Source organism: Elgaria multicarinata, chromosome 16 (assembly GCF_023053635.1).
Source record: "Elgaria multicarinata webbii isolate HBS135686 ecotype San Diego chromosome 16, rElgMul1.1.pri, whole genome shotgun sequence".
Taxonomy (NCBI): domain Eukaryota; kingdom Metazoa; phylum Chordata; class Lepidosauria; order Squamata; family Anguidae; genus Elgaria; species Elgaria multicarinata.
The window spans coordinates 28138274-28157813 of record NC_086186.1 but is presented as its reverse complement, the minus strand read 5'-3'; the positions used below and the strand labels follow the sequence as shown (position 1 = coordinate 28157813).

Genomic DNA, 19540 nt, shown 5'->3' with positions numbered 1-19540 from the left:
CTCGATTCTCCCAGAGTGCAGGACACGGAATAACGGGCTCAAGTTAAAGGAAAACAGATTCCAGCTGGACATCAGGAAAAACTTCCTGACTGTTAGAGCAGTACAACAATGGAATCAGTTACCTAGGGAGGTTGTGGGCTCTCCCACACTAGAGGCCTTCAAGAGGCAGCTGGACAACCATCTGTCAGGGATGCTTTAGGGTGGATTCCTGCATGGAGCAGGGGGTTGGACCCGATGGCCTTGGAGGTCCCTTCCAACTCTGCTATTCTATGATTCTATGGGAACGACTCTACTGTCATGACTGCAGGGTCAGATTCCCTGACTTTTGGAGATGAAGCTGCAGATTCAAAGGAAGCATTGGGGTTGGAGAGGGTTTTACCTTCAGAACCAGCCCCAGCTCCATGGCAACAGAAGCCCATTTTGCCACCTTTGTTGCCAGCTTTGGACTTCAGCCCAGAAGCCTCAGCAGAACCATGGTCTCCCTTTCACCGGAACCAATGGCTATCATGTCTCCCCTCAATCTTCTCTTCTCCAGGCTAAACATGCCCAGTTCTTTCAGTCTCTTTTCATAGGATTTTGTTTCCAGACTCCTGATCATCCTGGTTGCTCTCCTCTGAACATGCTCCAGCTTGTCTGCGTCCTTCTTGAATTGTGGAGCCCAGAACTGGACGCAATACTCTAGATGAGGCCTAACCAGGGCTGAATAGAAAGGAACCAGTACCTCCCGTGATTTGGAAGCTATACTTCTATTAATGCAGCCCAAAATAGCATTTGCCTTTCTTGCAGCCGTATCGCACTGTTGGCTCATATTCAGCTTGTGATCTGGTCCATCCTGATCCATCCTGGGCCCATCCGTCCCTGGTCCATCCTGGGCCCATTTTCAAAGCAGAACACCCACAAACACCCACGATAGTACAGGGTAGAGTGTAGGTACTGTTTAGATGGCTTTTACCCCCGTTTAATGCTACAGTTGCTGAAGAAAGTTGCCATCTGGATACATCTTAAAAGGTTGGAGGCTGACATTGTCTAGGCAATTTGATGGGATAAATGTCCCTCTTAACATTTACTCTCCCAGTAGGATTCTTGCATCTTGTGCCTCTGATCCCGGCAGGATTCTATTCACCACTGGTTTTCTTTTACCTTTCTGTCTGTTTGTACTCTGCTCTCTTGCCTGGAAGCATTCTTGTCTCCTGATGGTATCTGCTCCTCTTAATAAATGAGTCTAGTCTCTCAGTTGATACAATCTGTCATTCCGTTCCGTCTTATCTCAGTTACTGTAGAACAAAAGAGATAGTGGCAGGCGTAGATCCATAGATGTTCTTTGCATTCATCCCATTGGTGTTTCAGCTTTTGACTTTCCAAGGAACTCTCCAGAAGCCCGTCAAAGTTCCAAGACAAGGGGCATCTAAACTGAGAGACAACTGACCTTCTCCAAAGACGCCCTTTTGATTATTAGAATTTGGGTTCCTGTTCAACCCCTGTAGCTGTAGCAGCACTCATGCCAAGCCCTCATCGTGAAGGGACGTAAAACCAATTTGTGGGTTCGGTTCTGTCACCTTATACAGTAACCAAACAGCAGAACCCAAAATGAGCATCTACAGATAGGAGCAGGCTCGACTCAGGCCATGGCTAGACGATGGGGGTGAAGGGGTGTGAGCTCATGGTTTTATGATTGTGAGATTCCCCCCTCAGTCTACACGCGGTGCGCATCGTCCATTAAGGAAAAGGACGTCGCACCCGCCATTTTGTTTTTTAAAGGAGAAGGATCATCCCGAGACTGCGGAAAAAGCGGGATAGGGCGATATCCTGGGCCAAGGGAGGGATCATCCCTCCCTGCTCCTGGGATGCCCCGCACGTCATGTGGACGCACAGGGACGATCCCGGGGCAATCCCCGGGATATTGCCCCATCTAGCTATGCCCTCGGTGTCATTTTAATGATGGCCGTTTTGCTGGTGTTGGAATAGACAGAAGTGGATGGTGCAAAATGCCACAAAATCGCAAACAGTATTGGTCTTGCGAGGTGACTTTGCACAGAGGAGAATGAGGAATAGATTAAGGAGATGGGAGATAAGAGAGAATATTACCAGAGGCAGAAAGGCAGAGTGGACTTTAAATGTGAGAGGTACTATAAGAGTTGCCTCAGCCTTTTACTGAATGCATCAAGTTTGTTTTAATTCCACTTTCCTTGTAGTTTCACCTCTTCTAGGCTTTATTTTGGAAGATAAATCTTTTACCATTCATAAAGTACCCATATTTCATGAGGGATTTTTTTTTAAAAAAAAAAAAACCAAAACAAAACCTTTTTTGTATTTTGATAAAAGTCTCCACCTTGCAGTAGAAATGCTTACCGGGTGTAGTGTTTTTCAATTGAACTGTAACAGACCAATTGAGATAGCTGGGAACATATATTACTTTTGAAAGATTTAATTTAGCCATCCGATGCAAAGCTGGTTGAAAATGTACAGTTGTGTGCATGAGGAGGAAAAATGCAAATGAGGGAAACAAAACGATTCCTTTGCTGTTTAGATTTCTGCTCCCATTACATGAAGATTAATAGATGTGGGGGGCGGGGGCGGGGAGGTCCAACTTTTTTTATTACTTTTCATCTAAATGTTAAGAGGTGTGAACCAAGCAGCGTATAATTTTGAGGAGCACTTTGTCAAGCGGAAACCCGGTGTTTGGTTTGGTGTGGGTTTTTTTTTATTAAGCTGATGAATTGTTTTAATTAGTTACTAGAACACTCTGAAGATGCACATGACAGCTACAAAAGTTGGCAATTTTTAGTCACTACCTAATGGGCTAATCTCTTCTGCTAATCATAAAGCAAGGAAAAAAGGGGGTCGGGTAGCAGTGCCAGTCCAATTAACGCTTTCATGAGGGTTCTGCGCTGTACTTTTGCTTTACAATGTCAAAGGATTCTACTCCAACAAAACCACGAGGCCATGTCTTGGAGAAGCCTCTCTGTGTGTATGTGTGAAAGGTATATACAAAGGTATACACAAAGTGTGTCTGGATCAAGCTATAGGGCAGAGTTGGTAACTGGGGCCTGGAGTTCTGCCGAGGAGGGGGGCAGGAGTGTCAAACGAAGGATCAAGGCCAAGGAGCAAAGCCGGGGATCAACGTCAAAGACCAAGCCAAATGATGCCGCAGCTCAGCTGCCCACGCCAAGTCCTAGCTCAAATAGGGAACCTGTTATAGTTCTCGTTGCCAAGGACAGACCAATGGCAACAGAGCTGGATGGAGCCAATCTAGAGCATGGGAACATTTCAGTGTCCAGGGGAGATACTTTGAGCTGCAGTCCTGGTGTCGTCACCATATGGGTCAACCAAGCATAGAGACAAGAGCTCTTGGTTCTAAACCCAGTGTCTCCTGGCAGAGGGGTACCTGGTTGTCCCCACTCAATTTACCCAAAGGCCTATCACCAGGACGGCGTCTGTATCTCTGCCTTCCTTACCCATCTTTCCATCCGGCCCCTGCATCTTTGGCCGGCTTCATTTTGTCTATGCTACCTTTGGGTTCTCTGCATTAATAGAAGTATAGCTTCCAAATTGCGTGAGGTACTGGTTCCTCTCTATTCGGCCCTGGTTAGGCCTCATCTAGAGTATTGCGTCCAGTTCTGGGCTCCACAATTCAAGAAGGACGCAGACAAGCTGGAGCGTGTTCAGAGGAGGGCAACCAGGATGATCAGAGGTCTGGAAACAAAGCCCTACGAGGAGAGACTGAAAGAACTGGGCATGTTTAGCCTGGAGAAGAGAAGATTGAGGGGAGACATGATAGCACTCTTCAAATACTTAAAAGGTTGTCACACAGAGGAGGGCCAGGATCTCTTCTCGATCCTCCCAGAGTGCAGGACACGGAATAACGGGCTCAAGTTAAAGGAAGCCAGATTCCAGCTGGACATCAGGAAAAACTTCCTGACTGTTAGAGCAGTACAACAATGGAACCAGTTACCTAGGGAGGTTGTGAGCTCTCCCACACTAGAGGCCTTCAAGAGGCAGCTGGACAACTGTCTGTCAGGGATGCTTTAGTGTGGATTCCTGCATGGAGCAGGAGGTTGGACTGGATGGCCTTGTAGGCCCCTTCCAACTCTGCTATTCTATGATTCTATGATCCTTTTGTCTCCCCAGCCTTCTGCCTACCTGGCCCAACGGCTTCTTTCCCTCCTTTCCCAGCCAAGAGAGCCCTTCTTACCCTGAGGTCCTGTGTGAGGTTTTGTCCAGTCAAAGTGGCTATTCACTTCCTCATTGAAAAGGTCCCCACTCCGTTTCTGGCAGATTCCCCTTGCTCAGTTGAAATGTTTGTGCATATCCTGTGACCTCAAAAAAGCTCAGCCACTAGCTATAAGGGGTTTGAAGTTGGATGGCCAACGTAAGAGGGGATGTTCTGTGAACATTTTACGTGACTATTCGTCCTCCGAAATGCGGTTGTTCAATAAACTAAGCTGTAATCTTATTTCTTCCCTCCCTACCGGCGCTTCTCATTAATACCCGGCTCTCTTTTTACCAGCTGCCATCCTCTGTCTGGAGAATGCAACTGCGAAGCCGGCTGGGCAGGCCTCTACTGCAACGAAACTTGTCCTCTGGGATACTATGGCGAAAGCTGCCAGCTCACCTGCCGCTGCCAGAATGGAGCCGATTGCGACAGCATTACGGGGAAATGCACCTGTGGGCCGGGCTATATGGTACGCTCTGGCCTTTGCACCTTTTCTTTGTGGATGGATTTGGGGGGTGGGTGGGGGTGGCAGAGATCTGACAGGTTCAAGCATTCATTAGCAAAACGTTTAAGTTTTGACCTTTCACAGTTCAGGAACTGAACCTCCAGGATTGTATTGAAGAGGAGGACATTTTAATGTTGCAATCGGAAATTCGGAGAAACTTCTCAGTTCTGTCATTGTTTTTATTCCAGCTGAAGTTTCTGTCTAAGTGTGGATTTATTTATTTATTTATTTATTACATTTCTATACCGCCCAATAGCCGGAGCTCTCTGGGCGGTTCACAAAAATTAAAAACATTAAAAGTATAAAACAACGGTGTGAAACCATAATATAAAATACAACATAAAAGCTCAACCACATAAAAACAGCAGCAATGCAAAATTACAAATTTAAAACACCGAGTTAAAATTTATTGATAGACTGTTAAAATGCTGGGAGAATAAAAAGGTCTTCACCTGGCGTCTAAAAGCATATAATGTAGGTGCCGAGCGAACCTCCTTAGGGAGCTCATTCCACAGCCGGGGTGCCACAGCAGAGAAGGCCCTGCTCCTCCTGGTAGCCACCTGCCTCACTTCCTTTGGCGGGGGCTCGCGGAGATGGGGGGGAAGGACCATTATATGTCATGAGGGCAAAACTGTTTGTGTGGTTTTGCTTTCTTTAACAATCGGTAGTTTTATTTTTAAAAATTGTTCATAATAAGAATAGCAATTAATAGAAGTGAAGGAGAAGAAATTTAACTAAAATTAGAATGAAAACTTTTGTGAACCGCCCAGAGAGCTCTGGCTATTGGGCGGTACAGAAATGTAATAAACAAATAAATAAATAAATAAATAAATAAATAAAATAAAAGCTCTGAGAAGCAGATACCTTGTCCCTTTGGTAGTACGCTACTATAAAAGGCATCTGATAATGACATGGAGTTATATGTGGAGTCCCACAGCCTCTGTGGAATTACTGAATATCCAGCCTTCTCATTCCTTGTTTGCCTGGTTCGGACTGAAACCTGGAGCGGATTTGTCGCCCCACTGGTGATGGAGCCACCAGCCTCCGCTGGGCAGGGACTCAGATCACCAGTGCACAGCAATTACTATTGTAACGGGGACAATGCTTTTGTAGTCAAAGCATCCCATAGGCCTCACTTCATATCAATGTCTTGAGATGCCCATTCTAGGGGTTCAGGTGGAGGGCAGGATTTTGAAGCCTGTAGAGCAGTGGGGGTGTGGGGGACACCAGTTCTGGGAAGAGGGTGACGTCACTGAGCATGGCCATGCTCCCTGACACCCATTTTGCCTTTCTCTGTGCTGGGAGAAGCAGAGTTCTGTGCCTCTCTCAGCAGACAGAAAGAGACTCAGATGTTGCCGCAGGGACCAGCCACACCTCCTAGGGATGATGGAATCCCCAGTTCCATGCTGCGGGCATTGTCCCCCTGGGGGCATCTCATGCTGGGCAAATGGACTCAGCCATGATGGGGCAGAGCAACCCCTCCGCCCAGCGCCCGCCCGGTCTCCCACCACTCACCTCCTTCCTATGACCTCCAATCTCGGCTAGGCGATCGCAGCAGCTGTTCCTCCAAGGAGCCTCCCTGGGCCGGATGGAGACTTTCCACAGGGCCTTCCCCAGGCTGAAAAGCCAATTGCTTAGTCATTCACGCAGCGAATCAAATCGACGCTTGCAAGTACCTTATTCAAGGCCCATTAAGCCAGAACGTAACCAAGTGTTAAATGAATGAATGAGTGAATGAATATCCGGAGACGGTGCCTCTTGTGAGGCTGATCCTTCGCTTGACGCTTTCCCCAAAATACAAATAATTTTTCAGCACACGAATGTGGCTTCTAACTCTCCACGTCTCCAGCAGGCAGAACTATCAGAGTGGTTTCGTCTGACCAGTAGGGAAGGGTATTGATGCTTCCTTCTACACAAATCTATTCTGCTTATGCTCACTGTTCCTATTTTAAGTGTGTGTGTGGCGGAGGGGGGGGGGCTGATTTACATCAAAAGGGACACGTAGGTGGAGGGAGTCGAACACACACACAGCCCTTCCATCCCTCCTGTCTAACCTCCCTGTGCCCCGTCGCTTCAGGGACTTTTCTCCAAGCTTGGTTCTTTACTGGTACTGAGCTCGGCTAGGGGAACAAGGGAGAGGGCCTTCTCAGTGGTGGCCCCCCGACTGTGGAATGATCTTCCCGATGAGGCTCGCCTGCCGCCAACGTTGTTATCTTTTCAGCACCAGGTCAAGACCTTTCTCTTCTCCCAGGCATTTTAAGCAGCATTTAATAACGTTAAGTTTGTTTTTAATGGACCCCAGAATTGTTGTTTTAAATGGATACTGTTGTTGTTTTTATACTGCTTTTATGTTTTTTAAAATTTTTGTGTACTTTTAATGTTTACTATTTTTAATTGTTGTAAACCGCCCAGAGAGCTTCGGCTGGGGGGCGGTATATAAATGTAATAAAATAAATACATACATAAATAAATAAATAAATAAAAGAGCGGGGCAAATAGACTACCAGGAGGGAAGTGGGGGTAGGGTTTAGCTCCCTTCACCCATGCAGCCCCTTCTGATGTGAAAATCACACACACTCACCCTTACGCTCCCACACAGCCTTCTCCATACTGGGAGTCGAAGTCCAAGACATCTGGAGGGCGCCAGGTTGGGGAAGGCTGCCTGATAGGTAAACAGGACCACTCTGCTCCTCCCAGCACATCCATTTGGGCCACAAGCGTTTAGGGCCCCAGTGAAACATTTCCTGTGGGGTTCGCCCCACCTCCACCAAATCCACCAGGCAAAATACCTGCAGGGATGTGCGGCCAAGGCCCTTTTTGTGTGTGTTTCCCCGCTAGTAACAAAAATAACAACACCTTGGGGGAATCCGCACGTCGTTCCGAGATCGCTTCTAAGCGACCCCAGTGCGGCGTGAAAGCGAGCGTGTAACTGGGCTTTGGAAGAGCCGACGAAGAGACGTCCTTCCTGCCGCCGCCGCCACCCAACTCCCTCCTCGCCGGCTGGGACGGAAAGCTCGGGGGAAGAAGGCGGGGTGGAGAGCTTCTTCCGCTCTCAACCCTGCCTTCTTCAGCCGAGCTCTCCTCGCCAGCCGGCGAGGAGGTCTGCGGGTGGCGGCGGCGGCGGCGGGAAGGACGTCTCTTCGTCGGCTCTTCCAAAGGCCAGTTACACGCTCGCTTTCACGCCGCACTGGGGTCGCTTAGAAGCGATTTCAGAACGACGTGCGGATTCCCCCCCCCCCCGGTTTCAAAGTAAGGTTCCTGAAAAGGTTGATTAGGTTCTTCTGGCCCATTTTGAAAATAACATTTCATCTCCCGCTAAAGAGCCTTCTCTGCACTGACATTTAAACAGCTTGGTTATTGAAGATAGTGCCATAATCACTGAAGCATATTTAGGCATTAGTATCATTGCACTCTTATAATATACAATAATCTCTGGCAATTAGTCCGGGAGGAGTTGTTAAGCCTGGGAATTGCTAATTTATTGTGGTGGAAGCGTGTTTGTCATGCACGGGATGAGTCAGGCCCCCAGCCATCGTCTTGCAGAGAGTGATGGAGCTGTCAGGACCTGCCAGCTTCCAATCAGGAGGGCCTCGGCACAGGCCGCAGCATGGGCTAGGACCAAGGGAACATCAGAAGCTGCCTTAGGCTGAGTCAGACCATGGGCCTTGCTAGACCTACCGTAGAATCCGTGTGGGAGGAGGGGCCAAGCCGCGCTAGAAGTAGCGTGGCCTGTGCCCCGTCCACACGTGAGATGTGACAGGGCCGAGGGAAGCCCCATCGTGTCCGCAATTTCCCGCCTGCCTTAAAGCGGCCGCGTGAGCAGGAGCGCACCAACGGCCAAGGTAAGGGTTGGGGTTTTTTTAAAAAAAAATAGGGATCCCTGCCCCCGATTTCCCCCCACAACTTCCCCTGCCCCCGATTTCCCCCCCACGACTTCCCCTGCCCCCGATTTTCCCCCCACGACTTCCCCTGCCCCTGATTTTCCCCCCACGACTTCCCCTGCCCCCGATTTCCCCCCCACGACTTCCCCTGCCCCCGATTTTCCTCCCCACAACTTCCCCTGCCCCCGATTTTCCTCCCCACAACTTCCCCTGCCCCCGATTTCCCCCCCACGACTTCCCCTGCCCCCGATTTCCCCCCCACGACTTCCCCTGCCCCCGATTTCCCCCCCACGACTTCCCCTGCCCCCGATTTCCCCCCCACGACTTCCCCTGCCCCCGATTTTCCTCCCCACAACTTCCCCTGCCCCCAATTTCCCCCCCACAACTTCCCCTGCCCCCGATTTCCCCCCCACGACTTCCCCTGCCCCCGATTTCCCCCCCACGACTTCCCCTGCCCCCGATTTTCCCCCCACGACTTCCCCTGCCCCCGATTTCCCCCCCACGACTTCCCCTGCCCCCGATTTTCCTCCCCACAACTTCCCCTGCCCCCGATTTTCCTCCCCACAACTTCCCCTGCCCCCGATTTTCCTCCCCACAACTTCCCCTGCCCCCGATTTCCCCCCCACGACTTCCCCTGCCCCCGATTTCCCCCCCACGACTTCCCCTGCCCCCGATTTCCCCCCCACGACTTCCCCTGCCCCCGATTTCCCCCCCACGACTTCCCCTGCCCCCGATTTTCCTCCCCACAACTTCCCCTGCCCCCAATTTCCCCCCCCACAACTTCCCCTGCCCCCGATTTCCCCCCCACGACTTCCCCTGCCCCCGATTTCCCCCCCACAACCTCCCCTGCCCCCGATTTCCCCCCCCGACTTCTCCTGGCCTCCGATCCCCCCCTGTCGCTACCTGCTGTGTCCTCCTGCGGCCGATGTCCCCAGCCTGAGCAGGCATCACAGGCCGGACATGGCGACAACAGGAAAAGCCGGCTGGGGACAGTGGCGGCAGCAGGACAGGGCGGCTGGGGACAGTGGCGGCAGCAGGACACAGCAGGTAGGGACGGGGGGGATCAGAGGCCAGGGGAAGTCATGGGGGGGGAATCGGGGGCAGGGTGGCAGGAGCGCTGCAGCCTGTCTGCCGCTTTTCCCAGCTACTCGCGTGTAAGTGCAGTAGCCGGAAAAAGCGGCGGAACAGTCCACATGCCCGCGGTCCCGGCCTCAGCCTGACCTGAGGGCGGGACCGCGGGAAGAACCGCGCTACAAGCGGTTCCTGTTAGCACGGTGCCAGGCCTCGCACCGCGCTAACCCGTGGTCTAGCAACGGCCCATGGGTCCATCTACCCCAATATTGCTGACACTGATTGGCAGCAATGGCTCTCTGGGCAAGAGTTTTTCCAGCCCTACCTGGTGATGCCGGGGATTGAACCTGGGACCTTCTGCATGCAAAGCAGATGCTCTACCACTGAGCTACAGTTCAGTGCCCCAAGTCCATATCCCAGGACAGTCCCCCACCCAGGGAAATGGCAGGGTCAGGGAGCCACAGTGTACACAAACTACACTCACCCCCCTACTCTGGATGGCCCCAGAATCCTCAAGAACGGAAAGTGATGCTCGGTCCTGATGGCATAGCACTTGCTTGGCAGCACAAGGCATCCCCATAGCAGGGACCCATTGGGGAGGAGGAGTCATTATCACAGCTGGGGCGGGGGAGGGGGCAAGCATTCTACACTGCAGTATTATGTTGCCCCTTCCATTTCTTTAAAACCCCTATTCCACCAGCGGTCTCCAGTGGTCTGATCCACTCCAGCAGCCCATTCTGTTGTATGTGAAGATCTGGCCTAGGCCAAATAGCACTTTCAGGGGAAACGGGCCAGCTTCTCAGCTCAAGCGCTTCCTGTCTTCCTTTCCACCTTGCAGGCGCTTAAAAGGGTACCCAGGCCCATAGGACACACACAGCCACATAAAATCAGCACACGCTACTTTATATCTGCAAATATCTGCAAATCTAGAAATAATTACATGGATTTACTTAAATTTCACAGGAGGTCAGCCAATTACTTTCTCATCCAATTTTATTGCAAATGAAATAAATTCTTCAGCTACTTTCCACCCGGCACCAGGGCCAGATCTACACTACTGCTTTAAAGCGCTTTATAACAGTTTTATAGCGCTTTAAAGCAGTTAAAGCGCTTTATAACTGTTATAAAGCGCTTTAAAGCAGTAATGTAGATCTTGCCCAGATCATCTCAAACCAATGGAAAAGGGTCGTCCCCCCCCCTGCTCAATTGCCGTGCATGGGAAGGGACGAAAGAGTTAATCCTTCCCTCCCAAGCTGCAAACCCCCTTGAAAACTGCTTCCTGAATGGCAATTAGGCTGAGAGAGCAATAAACTTAATGGTCACTCAAGGCCTTGTGAAATAAATCTGGAGCCCTTTGAAAGAGATTTGGGGCACAGAGGACCATGGGACCAGGCCCCGTGATGCCCCGATTTGCCTGTAAGCTGTTGTATTTGAAATGCCCCACCAAGTCATCTGAATCTCCAGCCCCACGGAATTGTCTTTCGCTCTAGAACTGGAATGCCTGTTTATTTCCTCCTCTGATCATGGTGGATATTTATCGTCAACTCACATTCGAGCAACTGTTTGATAGATCTCTCAAAGATTGAAAGAGGGATTGATGGTGCTATATAAATAAATTAATAATAATAATAATAATAATAATAATAATAATAATAATAATAAACAAAATAACCAGGTGCTGTGCTGCAAACCTGACCTGAAAGGAAAACTTACTTCGCCATCTCTCAGTCCTTTAAGGAGGCTGAGAGTAGGATGCCAAAATCACAAGGACATCCCAGAGTGCGTGGAAGTAAAAAAAGGTGGAAAGGGTAGAGGCTTCAGGCATTATCTATCTTGAGTGACTACAAAAGGGTCATCATCACCCAATTTATGATCCAGTCGAATTGGATTCTGTTGCCAACCGAAGTCGATTATGAATGGCGCACAAGTCAATTATGAATCACACACACACGTTTTGGAAAGTACAAAGTGATTACAGTCAGATTTGTGCCTTGTAAAACACCTGTACAAACTCATCTTTCGTTTCCAGGCCAAAGTATTTAGAATGAAATGGGTTCACTAAATCCACACATATATATATCTTTATCAGGGACACCTAAGGGCCATTTGGAAAAACATCAGTGGTCTCCAGTTCACTTTGTATTCCTCAGTGTAGCTAAGCTGAGCTTAGCAATGAAAGGTCAAGGAGTTCAAATGCTTGCTTCCTTTAATTTTGCCCTTGCCTGATAAAGTTCAGGTTTGTGTTGAATTGAGGTCAAAATTTGCTTTCCTTATAGAATAAATCCCAATTATTTTCGTATTGTGCTTTTCAAACAGAGGGAACAGTATATTCTGGCATAGTGGGAGGTGAAAGGGGCAAAAGAGCAGCACGTGCATAACAATGGGGGCAGCTGTAATTCAATTCAGAAGTTTCTATGCTTAGTTTAAAGCACTTCCCATTAAGCAACTTGGAAAACGTAGGTCCAAGTCCCATGGACGCCCAGGGCCGGCGCTACCATAGAGGCCACTCAGGCGGCCACCTAGAGTGCCAAGGTAAGGGGGGTGCAGAACGCCGCACCCGGAAGCCGTTCTCCCACAGCAGCTCTGAGAGGGCAGCTTCCGGGCGCGCCGTTCTGAAGCTGCCCGCCCGCCCCAGCGTCCTGTCTTCGCTTCGGCTGGGTGCCCACCCAGCCGAAGCGAAGCCATGCCTGCCCCCTCACTCCCAGAACAGCTTCCGGCCGGGCACGCCATTCCGAAGCCGCCCGCCTGCTGGCTTCACTTTTGGCTTGTCAGGGCCATCCCCTGCCCTCTGCCCCGCCTTCCTGCTCTTCTGGTGACATACCAGTGGTCGTAATCCACCCTTGGAATGCCCCCAGCCCGAAACCAAACATTTTGCAGCATGTCTTTTTAAATCCACATCTTCGAGGGACAGACCCGTTGTGGCTGTGAGTTGGTGGCTGCATCATATAACCAATGCAGCACCATTGCACAGCCACCACAGGGTAAATGGGGCGTACAGACAGCCCCCTGATCTCTATAAAATAGGACAGGACAGGACAGGATAGTATGCTATTCCTGAGCAACCTCACAGAGGAATCTTCAAATGTCAGCTCCGAGCATGCTCGGATATGCCCTTGAAATTTAGCTAGTGTGTGTTTTCTCTGCTCAGTCCCACAACTAAATGCAACTTTTTCAGAGAGAATCATTAGCAAAATGCTGAGCTGGCATTCAGCAAAGGTTCCTTGTTTCTTTTCAGGATAGGAGCGGCTCATTTCATTGTGTTTTTTTCCTTTCTTGCCAACTATTTCGAGTGTGGCGGATTGGTTAGAAGACCACCAGCTTAGGACCCAGGTTCCAATCCCCACTCAGCCATGACACAGTGGAAGCACGTTGGGTAGCTCTTTAGAGTTCTGACTGAAACCCGTAGCGGATTCACCACCCCACTGACACCAGAGCCACCAGCCTCCACTGACTCACAGGCTAGTGCGGATAAAATGATTCAAATTTCCACTCTCCGTCGTGAAGCTCCCTGGGTGGCATCATAGTGGCCATTCATGCTCTCTCAGCTTAATCTAACTTACTGGGTAGTTGTGGCGGGAGAGGAGAGGGGGCAAGAACTTGTACACTGCCATTAGCTCCTTGATGGAAAGGCAGGATAGAAAAGTAAATAATAATACATTTAAAAATGGCTATCTGACTTTGAGTACTGTCTGGGGTAGTGGGGCTTTACTATGGCAGTGTTGGCCTCCATGGCCAGTGTTTCCCTAGTCAGACATGACAGATGAGGGAGGGGCTCAGAGAGTAACCCCTGACCCTAGACCCCTTTAGTGGATTCGTGGCTGGAGGGGTGAGATCTAAATTGGAAACCTTCTAGCTCTGAGCTGATTCTTAAGCCTCTGAGCTCCAGGAGGGCCCCAGCTCTGGTCATCTCCAGATTTTCATGGTCCCTTGCTGGGAAAGGTCCCTTAACTGCTCTGATGTACCAATGAGGTGCTTCCGGGCAGCTGCCAAGTCAGGTGATGTTGACGTCATTGGCTTGGTTGGTCTGACCCATATTTGCACAAGCTCAAAGCACCTTGATCAATTGCAACAGAAGGGGGGAAGCTGTGAACCTCCAAATGTCGTTGGACTACAGTTTCTGTCAACGCAAGCCATTGGCAATGCTGGATGGGGCTGATGGGAGTTGGAGCCCAACAGCATCTTGAGGGCCCTGCGTTAGAACAACCTCCAATGACCTCTGCAGTGATTTGGAGATTATTATTTCCCCACTGTATACCTGCAGATCAGCTGCTAGTTAAACTACCATCTACTCAGCACTTAGCCGAGTGAAGCTCATAATGCAGGCCAGCCCTTGAACTCTTGCTGATGGGAAGTCCTGCTAGAGATTGCCTCCTTGGTGAGCGCTCCTGTCTATATATCACGGCGAGGTGACAGAACTACTATTACCTTAACAGGTTCATCTCTTTAAGCTTCCATTTGTTAAAGACCTGTCCGCTTTTATCGAACCCAGAACGGCGGCAAGCAAAGTTAGCACTTCATCACTTATAGGAACGGATTTGATATGAAAAGAGTCAAGTTGACTTTCCCCTTCTTGACGCGTCAGGGAAGTTGCCTCCATACCGTGGGAGGACAGAAACATCCTTTCCAGGACAGGACATTCAATTCCCTGCCCCACATACATGCCCTGTTCAAAGACAGTAAAGCCACAACCCATGGATGTCTGATAATAAGATGATCAGCCATCCAGAAGGCATTTGAAACGAATAGGGTTGTTGAGAGGGGGCTTTGAACCGGGCATGTCTTGATTCATACGTCCCAAATGTTCTCCCAGGGACAATAGCTCTGGAGGGCCAGAGACAGCTTTTAGGGACCTTGGGCAAGATTCCATCATTGGGTCATCGTAACCAATGATGAGTAGATCATGCAAACAGAGTATGCCGCCCAGTCACCTGGGTATACTGTCATTTCGCGTTATTATTATTATTATTATTATTTATTTATATAGCACCATCAATGTACATGGTGCTGTACAGATAACATAGTAAATAGCAGGACCCTGCCGCATAGGCTTACAATCTAATAAGTTGTAGTAAACAATAAAGAGGGAAGGAGAATGCAAACAGGCACAGGGAAGTGTAAACAGGCACAGGGTAGGGCAAAACCAACAGTGTAAAGTCAGAACAAACTCAATATTTGAAGGCTATAGGGAAAAGAAAAGTTTTGAGCTGAGTCTTAAAAGCAGTGATTGAGTTTGTAGTTCTCAAGTGTTCTGGAAGAGCGTTCCAGGCGTAAGGGGCAGCAGAAGAAAAAGGACGAAGCCGAGTAAGGGAAGTGGAGGTCCTTGGGCAGGCGAGAAGCATGGCATCGGAGGAGCGGAGAGCCCGAGCGGGGCGATAGTGTGAGATGAGAGAGGAGCCAACCCTCCTGCTGCATCCTTCAGGGCTCCCTATTCATGCTCCATGACCAGACTTCTCATAGTTTATACTATGCCCTCCCGGTGTTTTGGACTTTCAAATCCCCCTCATACCTAACTATTGGCCATGTCCTGATGGGAGTTTATTCATTTATTTATTTATTACATTTCTATACCGCCCAATAGCTGTTGCTCTCTGGGCGGTTCACAAAAATTAAAAACATTAATAGAATCATAGAATCATAGAATAGCAGAGTTAGAAGGGGCCTGCAAGGCCATTGAGTCCAACCCCCTGCTCAGTGCAGGAATCCACCCTAAAGCATCCCTGACAGATGCTTGTCCAGCTGCCTCTTGAATGCCTCTAGTGTGGGAGAGCCCACAACCTCCCTAGGTAACTGATTCCATTGTTGTACTGCTCTAACAGTCAGGAAGTTTTTCCTGATGTCCAGCTGGAATCTGGCTTCCTTTAACTTGAGCCCGTTATTCCGTATCCTGCACTCTGGGAGGATCGAGAAGAGATCCTGGCCCTCCTCTGTGTGACAACCTTTTAAGTATTTGAAGAGTGCTATCATGTCTCCCTTCAAAGTTTTATACTTTGAATTTATACTTTATTCAAAGTATAAAACAACAGTATAAAACCATCATATAAAATACAATATAAAAGCTCAACCAGATAAAAACAGCAGCAATGCAAAATTACAAATTTAAAACACCAAGTTAAAATTTATTTATAGACTGTTAAAATGCTGGGAGAATAAAAAGGTCTTCACCTGGCGTCTAAAAGCATATAATGTAGGTGCCAAGCGAACCTCCTTAGGGAGCTCATTCCACAGCCGGGGTGCCACAGCAGAGAAGGCCCTGCTCCTCCTGGTAGCCACCTGCCTCACTTCCTTTGGCAGGGGCGCACTTAGTGCTCAGAAACTTCAGCTGGTCCAGACAGCAGCCTCTGGAGCTTTGACCACACTGCAATATGATGCCATCTGTCAGTTTCTTTCCAAGCCCAATTAAAAGTGCTGGTTTTCATAGTAAGGCCCTAATGGGCTGGGACCAGGATATCTTAAGGACCATCTCTACCCTCACATGCCTACCCAGCCACTTAGATCAGCATCAGACACCTGGTCTGAGATCCATTCCTGAGATCCATCCTGAGATCCATCCAAGATGGACCCTGAGATCCATCCTGAGATTTGGGGGAGAAAGACTTCTTTTTAATTGTGGGGCTACATTGTGCAATGCACTTCCAAAAGAGGCCATTTGGGCGGCTTTCACTGCATTGTAAAGACATGGCTCTCCTACGTTCTACAGGGGCCCTGTCGAATAATGAACGGTTTATATCCTGGCTATTTTGTTTTGATAGTTCTTAATATATTTTAGTATCTTGTAATGTTTTTCAACAAGACTTGCTAGCTGCCAGGGGGCTTTTTCTTAATAGACGGAAAGTCATAAGTAAATACTATGGACTGTATCCAACATTAGTCCTACTTAGAGGAGGGGATCCATTGAAATGAGTGGGATTTAAGTTAAGTCTTACTCATTTCAGTGGATTTTCTTTTAAGGAGGACAAACATTGCATACAACTCTATGAATAAAAGCCGCTACTCCTTGGAAAATTGTACTGACTGCCCACACACTTTAAACTGATCTTCACATCCACAAAGGTTTGAAACTTGAATACTTAAGATGCTGAATACTTTCATGGGGCAGTATTCGTAGTTCTTTCCATGAATTTTCAGCCCCTGGAGATGATGGCTGCAATCTTACCCTGACATGACAGTCTTCTGCATGCTTTTTCATCCATATTACAATGGCATAATCCATCAATGCTCTGTACATAATGAGCAAAAGTCTTCATGGCCTTATAGAGCGTCATCAGATTTTGGGCGGAGGGGGGGGGGGGAATTGTGTTTCCTTACCGTCGCTTTCCCCCCTCCCTGCTTCTGTCCCTTAATACTTCCTCTTCCTTCACACGGGGCAGAAAGAGGAGGTAAACAATGAGGACGTGGGGTCTTATTTTGTTGCGGAAAGAAGACCAGAAGGAGCAGGAGGCGGATGGCGTTCTCAAAAGGACAAAAAAAACACGAGTGGCCGGTAACAAGCATGCGATAAAACACTCGTCTGACGCTGCTCATAGGCCATTGATTAGAGAATGAAAAAAATGTTTCATAAACTTTGCAAATGGTTAAAGCAAAAGAAGGAGTTGGAAATGAACCTGGGTCTGAGACAGTGGGATACATTGAAGGGGTGTGTGTGTGTGATAGCACTGTTGTAATTTTTTCAATTATCGTTTTCCCTTTGAAGCAATTCTAAATGTACGTTTAGTGGAAACCCATTCTCATCAGACATTTCTGGGAGGGGGAAAAAACGCCTTTGGGGGTAGAAATGTTCAATTGAGCTCCTGCCTTTTTATCCTTGATTTAGTGAGCACATCAGATACCCCTCTTTGTTAACAGCCCTCTTCATTGGTAAAATAAATTTGCCTATTTTATTGGGCTGCTTTCGTTAGCAATCGCCAGCATAATTTTTACTCTCTGTGTGATTGGGTTAGGTATCACAGCACAGCAGTTGTTCAATTAAGTGGCGCGCCGCTTGCAAAAAATAATAATTCAATGCAGTCCGCTTCTCATTTTGCAAGTAATCTATGGGCACGAGCGCACCATGGGTGGTGTGGCCGTGCTTTTTCCTTGTTCCAGCAACATATTCTTTTCTCCCTTGCTATTTAACCACCTGTAAATCTCTTGACTGCTGGGGTGTTTCCAGGCGGAGGGCTCTTAGTGCTACCAACGAGGAGGCTTCATGCAGCTTTTCCCTCCTTTTCTCCTTAACGGCTTTTCTGTGATAAGAAAAAAGACAGGGAAAGCGGTGGAAAAACACGGGAAGGTTGTTGCAAGTGGAAGATGGCATCATCAGGACATTGCTCCCCCCCCTTGGTAAAATCCTGTTAATGAGGCTGGTTGAGGGTGCAATAAAAGCCTCATCTAGAAGCACTCATAGTGTAGGGTGACCATATGAAAAGGAGGACAGGGCTCCCGTATCTTTAACAGTTGTATTGAAAAGGAAATTTAAAAGAGGGCTGGTCCCTGCCCTCTTTTAAATCTGGTCACTCTAGTATAGCTGCTGCAGCTTTAACTGTTCTGATGAAGAGGGAATTTCACCAGGTTCCCCATATATACAAATGACACCTGCTGAAATTTCCTTTTCTATGCAACCGTTAAAGATACAGGAGCCCTGTCCTCCTTTTCATAGGGTCACCCTATCATAGTGACACAAAAAATAAAAGGGATTTGATGCATTTTACAAGTTTTGGTTATGTTAGGGTGACCATATGAAAAGGAGGACAGGGATCCTGAATCTTTAAGAGTTGTATAGAAAAGGGAGTTTAAGCAGGTGCCATTTGTGCGCATGCAGCACCTGGTGAAATTCCCTCTTCATCGCAACAGTTAAAGCTGCAGGAGCCCTGCCCTCTTGCAGCATACATACATTTTTATGCTCCATGCACACAAATGATACCTGCTGAAATTCCATTTTCTTTACAACTGTTAAAGATACAGAGCCTGGTCCTCCTTTCTATATGGTCACCCTATCAGCACCTGGTGAAATTCCCTCTCCATCACAACAGTTAAAGTGGCAGGAGCCCTGCCCTCTTTTGTATGTGGTCACTCTAGTAAAGCTCCTGCTAGTATATGTTCCTCAAGAAATAAGCTAAAAGTTGAAAAGTCACTACAGAGAGAACAAAATGAAAACGCTGTTTCTGTGGAATCTGTTTCTGTAGAATCGGTTTTCACATCCAACAAGGAGATGAACTGAACTGAAATGCCAAATAAACATTGCTCAGTATTTTAATTCATTTACGTTCTACCTTCATAAGGTAGAATCATTGAATTTTACACCTTGAAGGAACCTCAGAGGTCATCTAGTCCAACCCACTGCTCCATGCAGGAATGGATTACAGCACGAATAAAGAAACTCAGGCCTGGGGATCAAATTCAGCCTGTTTAGGATCCCCGACCAGCCTGTGAGGTTCCCCAAATGGCCATGCACCCTTTCCTCCATCCACTGATCAGCTTTTGTGCCCTTTTTTCCCCATTCTAAAAGGTTGAAATGTCTCTGCTAAAGCTTAGTTACTGGCAATAAGAGCTTCAAGCTAAATAAAATATGCTGGTGCTTTGGCCCCGCCCCTTTTGCCTTCAGCCTTGCCCACCACTGTGATGTGGACCTGAGACCATCTCCGAAATGGAATCCAGCCCTTGGGCTAACAGAAGCCCTGCACCCCTGGTTTCCAGTAAAATTCAACTAGCATAAAATCAAGAAAACAACATAATAGTTGAAAACAGCAGAAGAAGGGTTTGTTTGTTTATTTATTTATTTATTTATTTATTTATTGCATTTTTATACCACCCACTAGCTAAAGCTCCCTGGGCAGTTCACAAAAATTAAAACCATTCAAAGTATAAAACAAACAGTATAAAAACATGATATAA

General features: G+C 48.1%; 1 protein-coding gene across 4 annotated transcripts in view; it reads left to right on the top strand.

Annotated features, from left to right (window-relative positions):
- Positions 1–19540, top strand: part of MEGF11 (multiple EGF like domains 11) — a 286399-nt gene that overhangs the window by 170495 nt on the left and 96364 nt on the right. For all 4 annotated transcript variants that reach the window (XM_063142441.1, XM_063142440.1, XM_063142439.1 and 1 more), the window contains one exon: positions 4508–4682. In XM_063142441.1, the coding sequence (XP_062998511.1) occupies positions 4508–4682 (175 nt within the window). The remainder of the gene's footprint in view (positions 1–4507; positions 4683–19540) is intronic.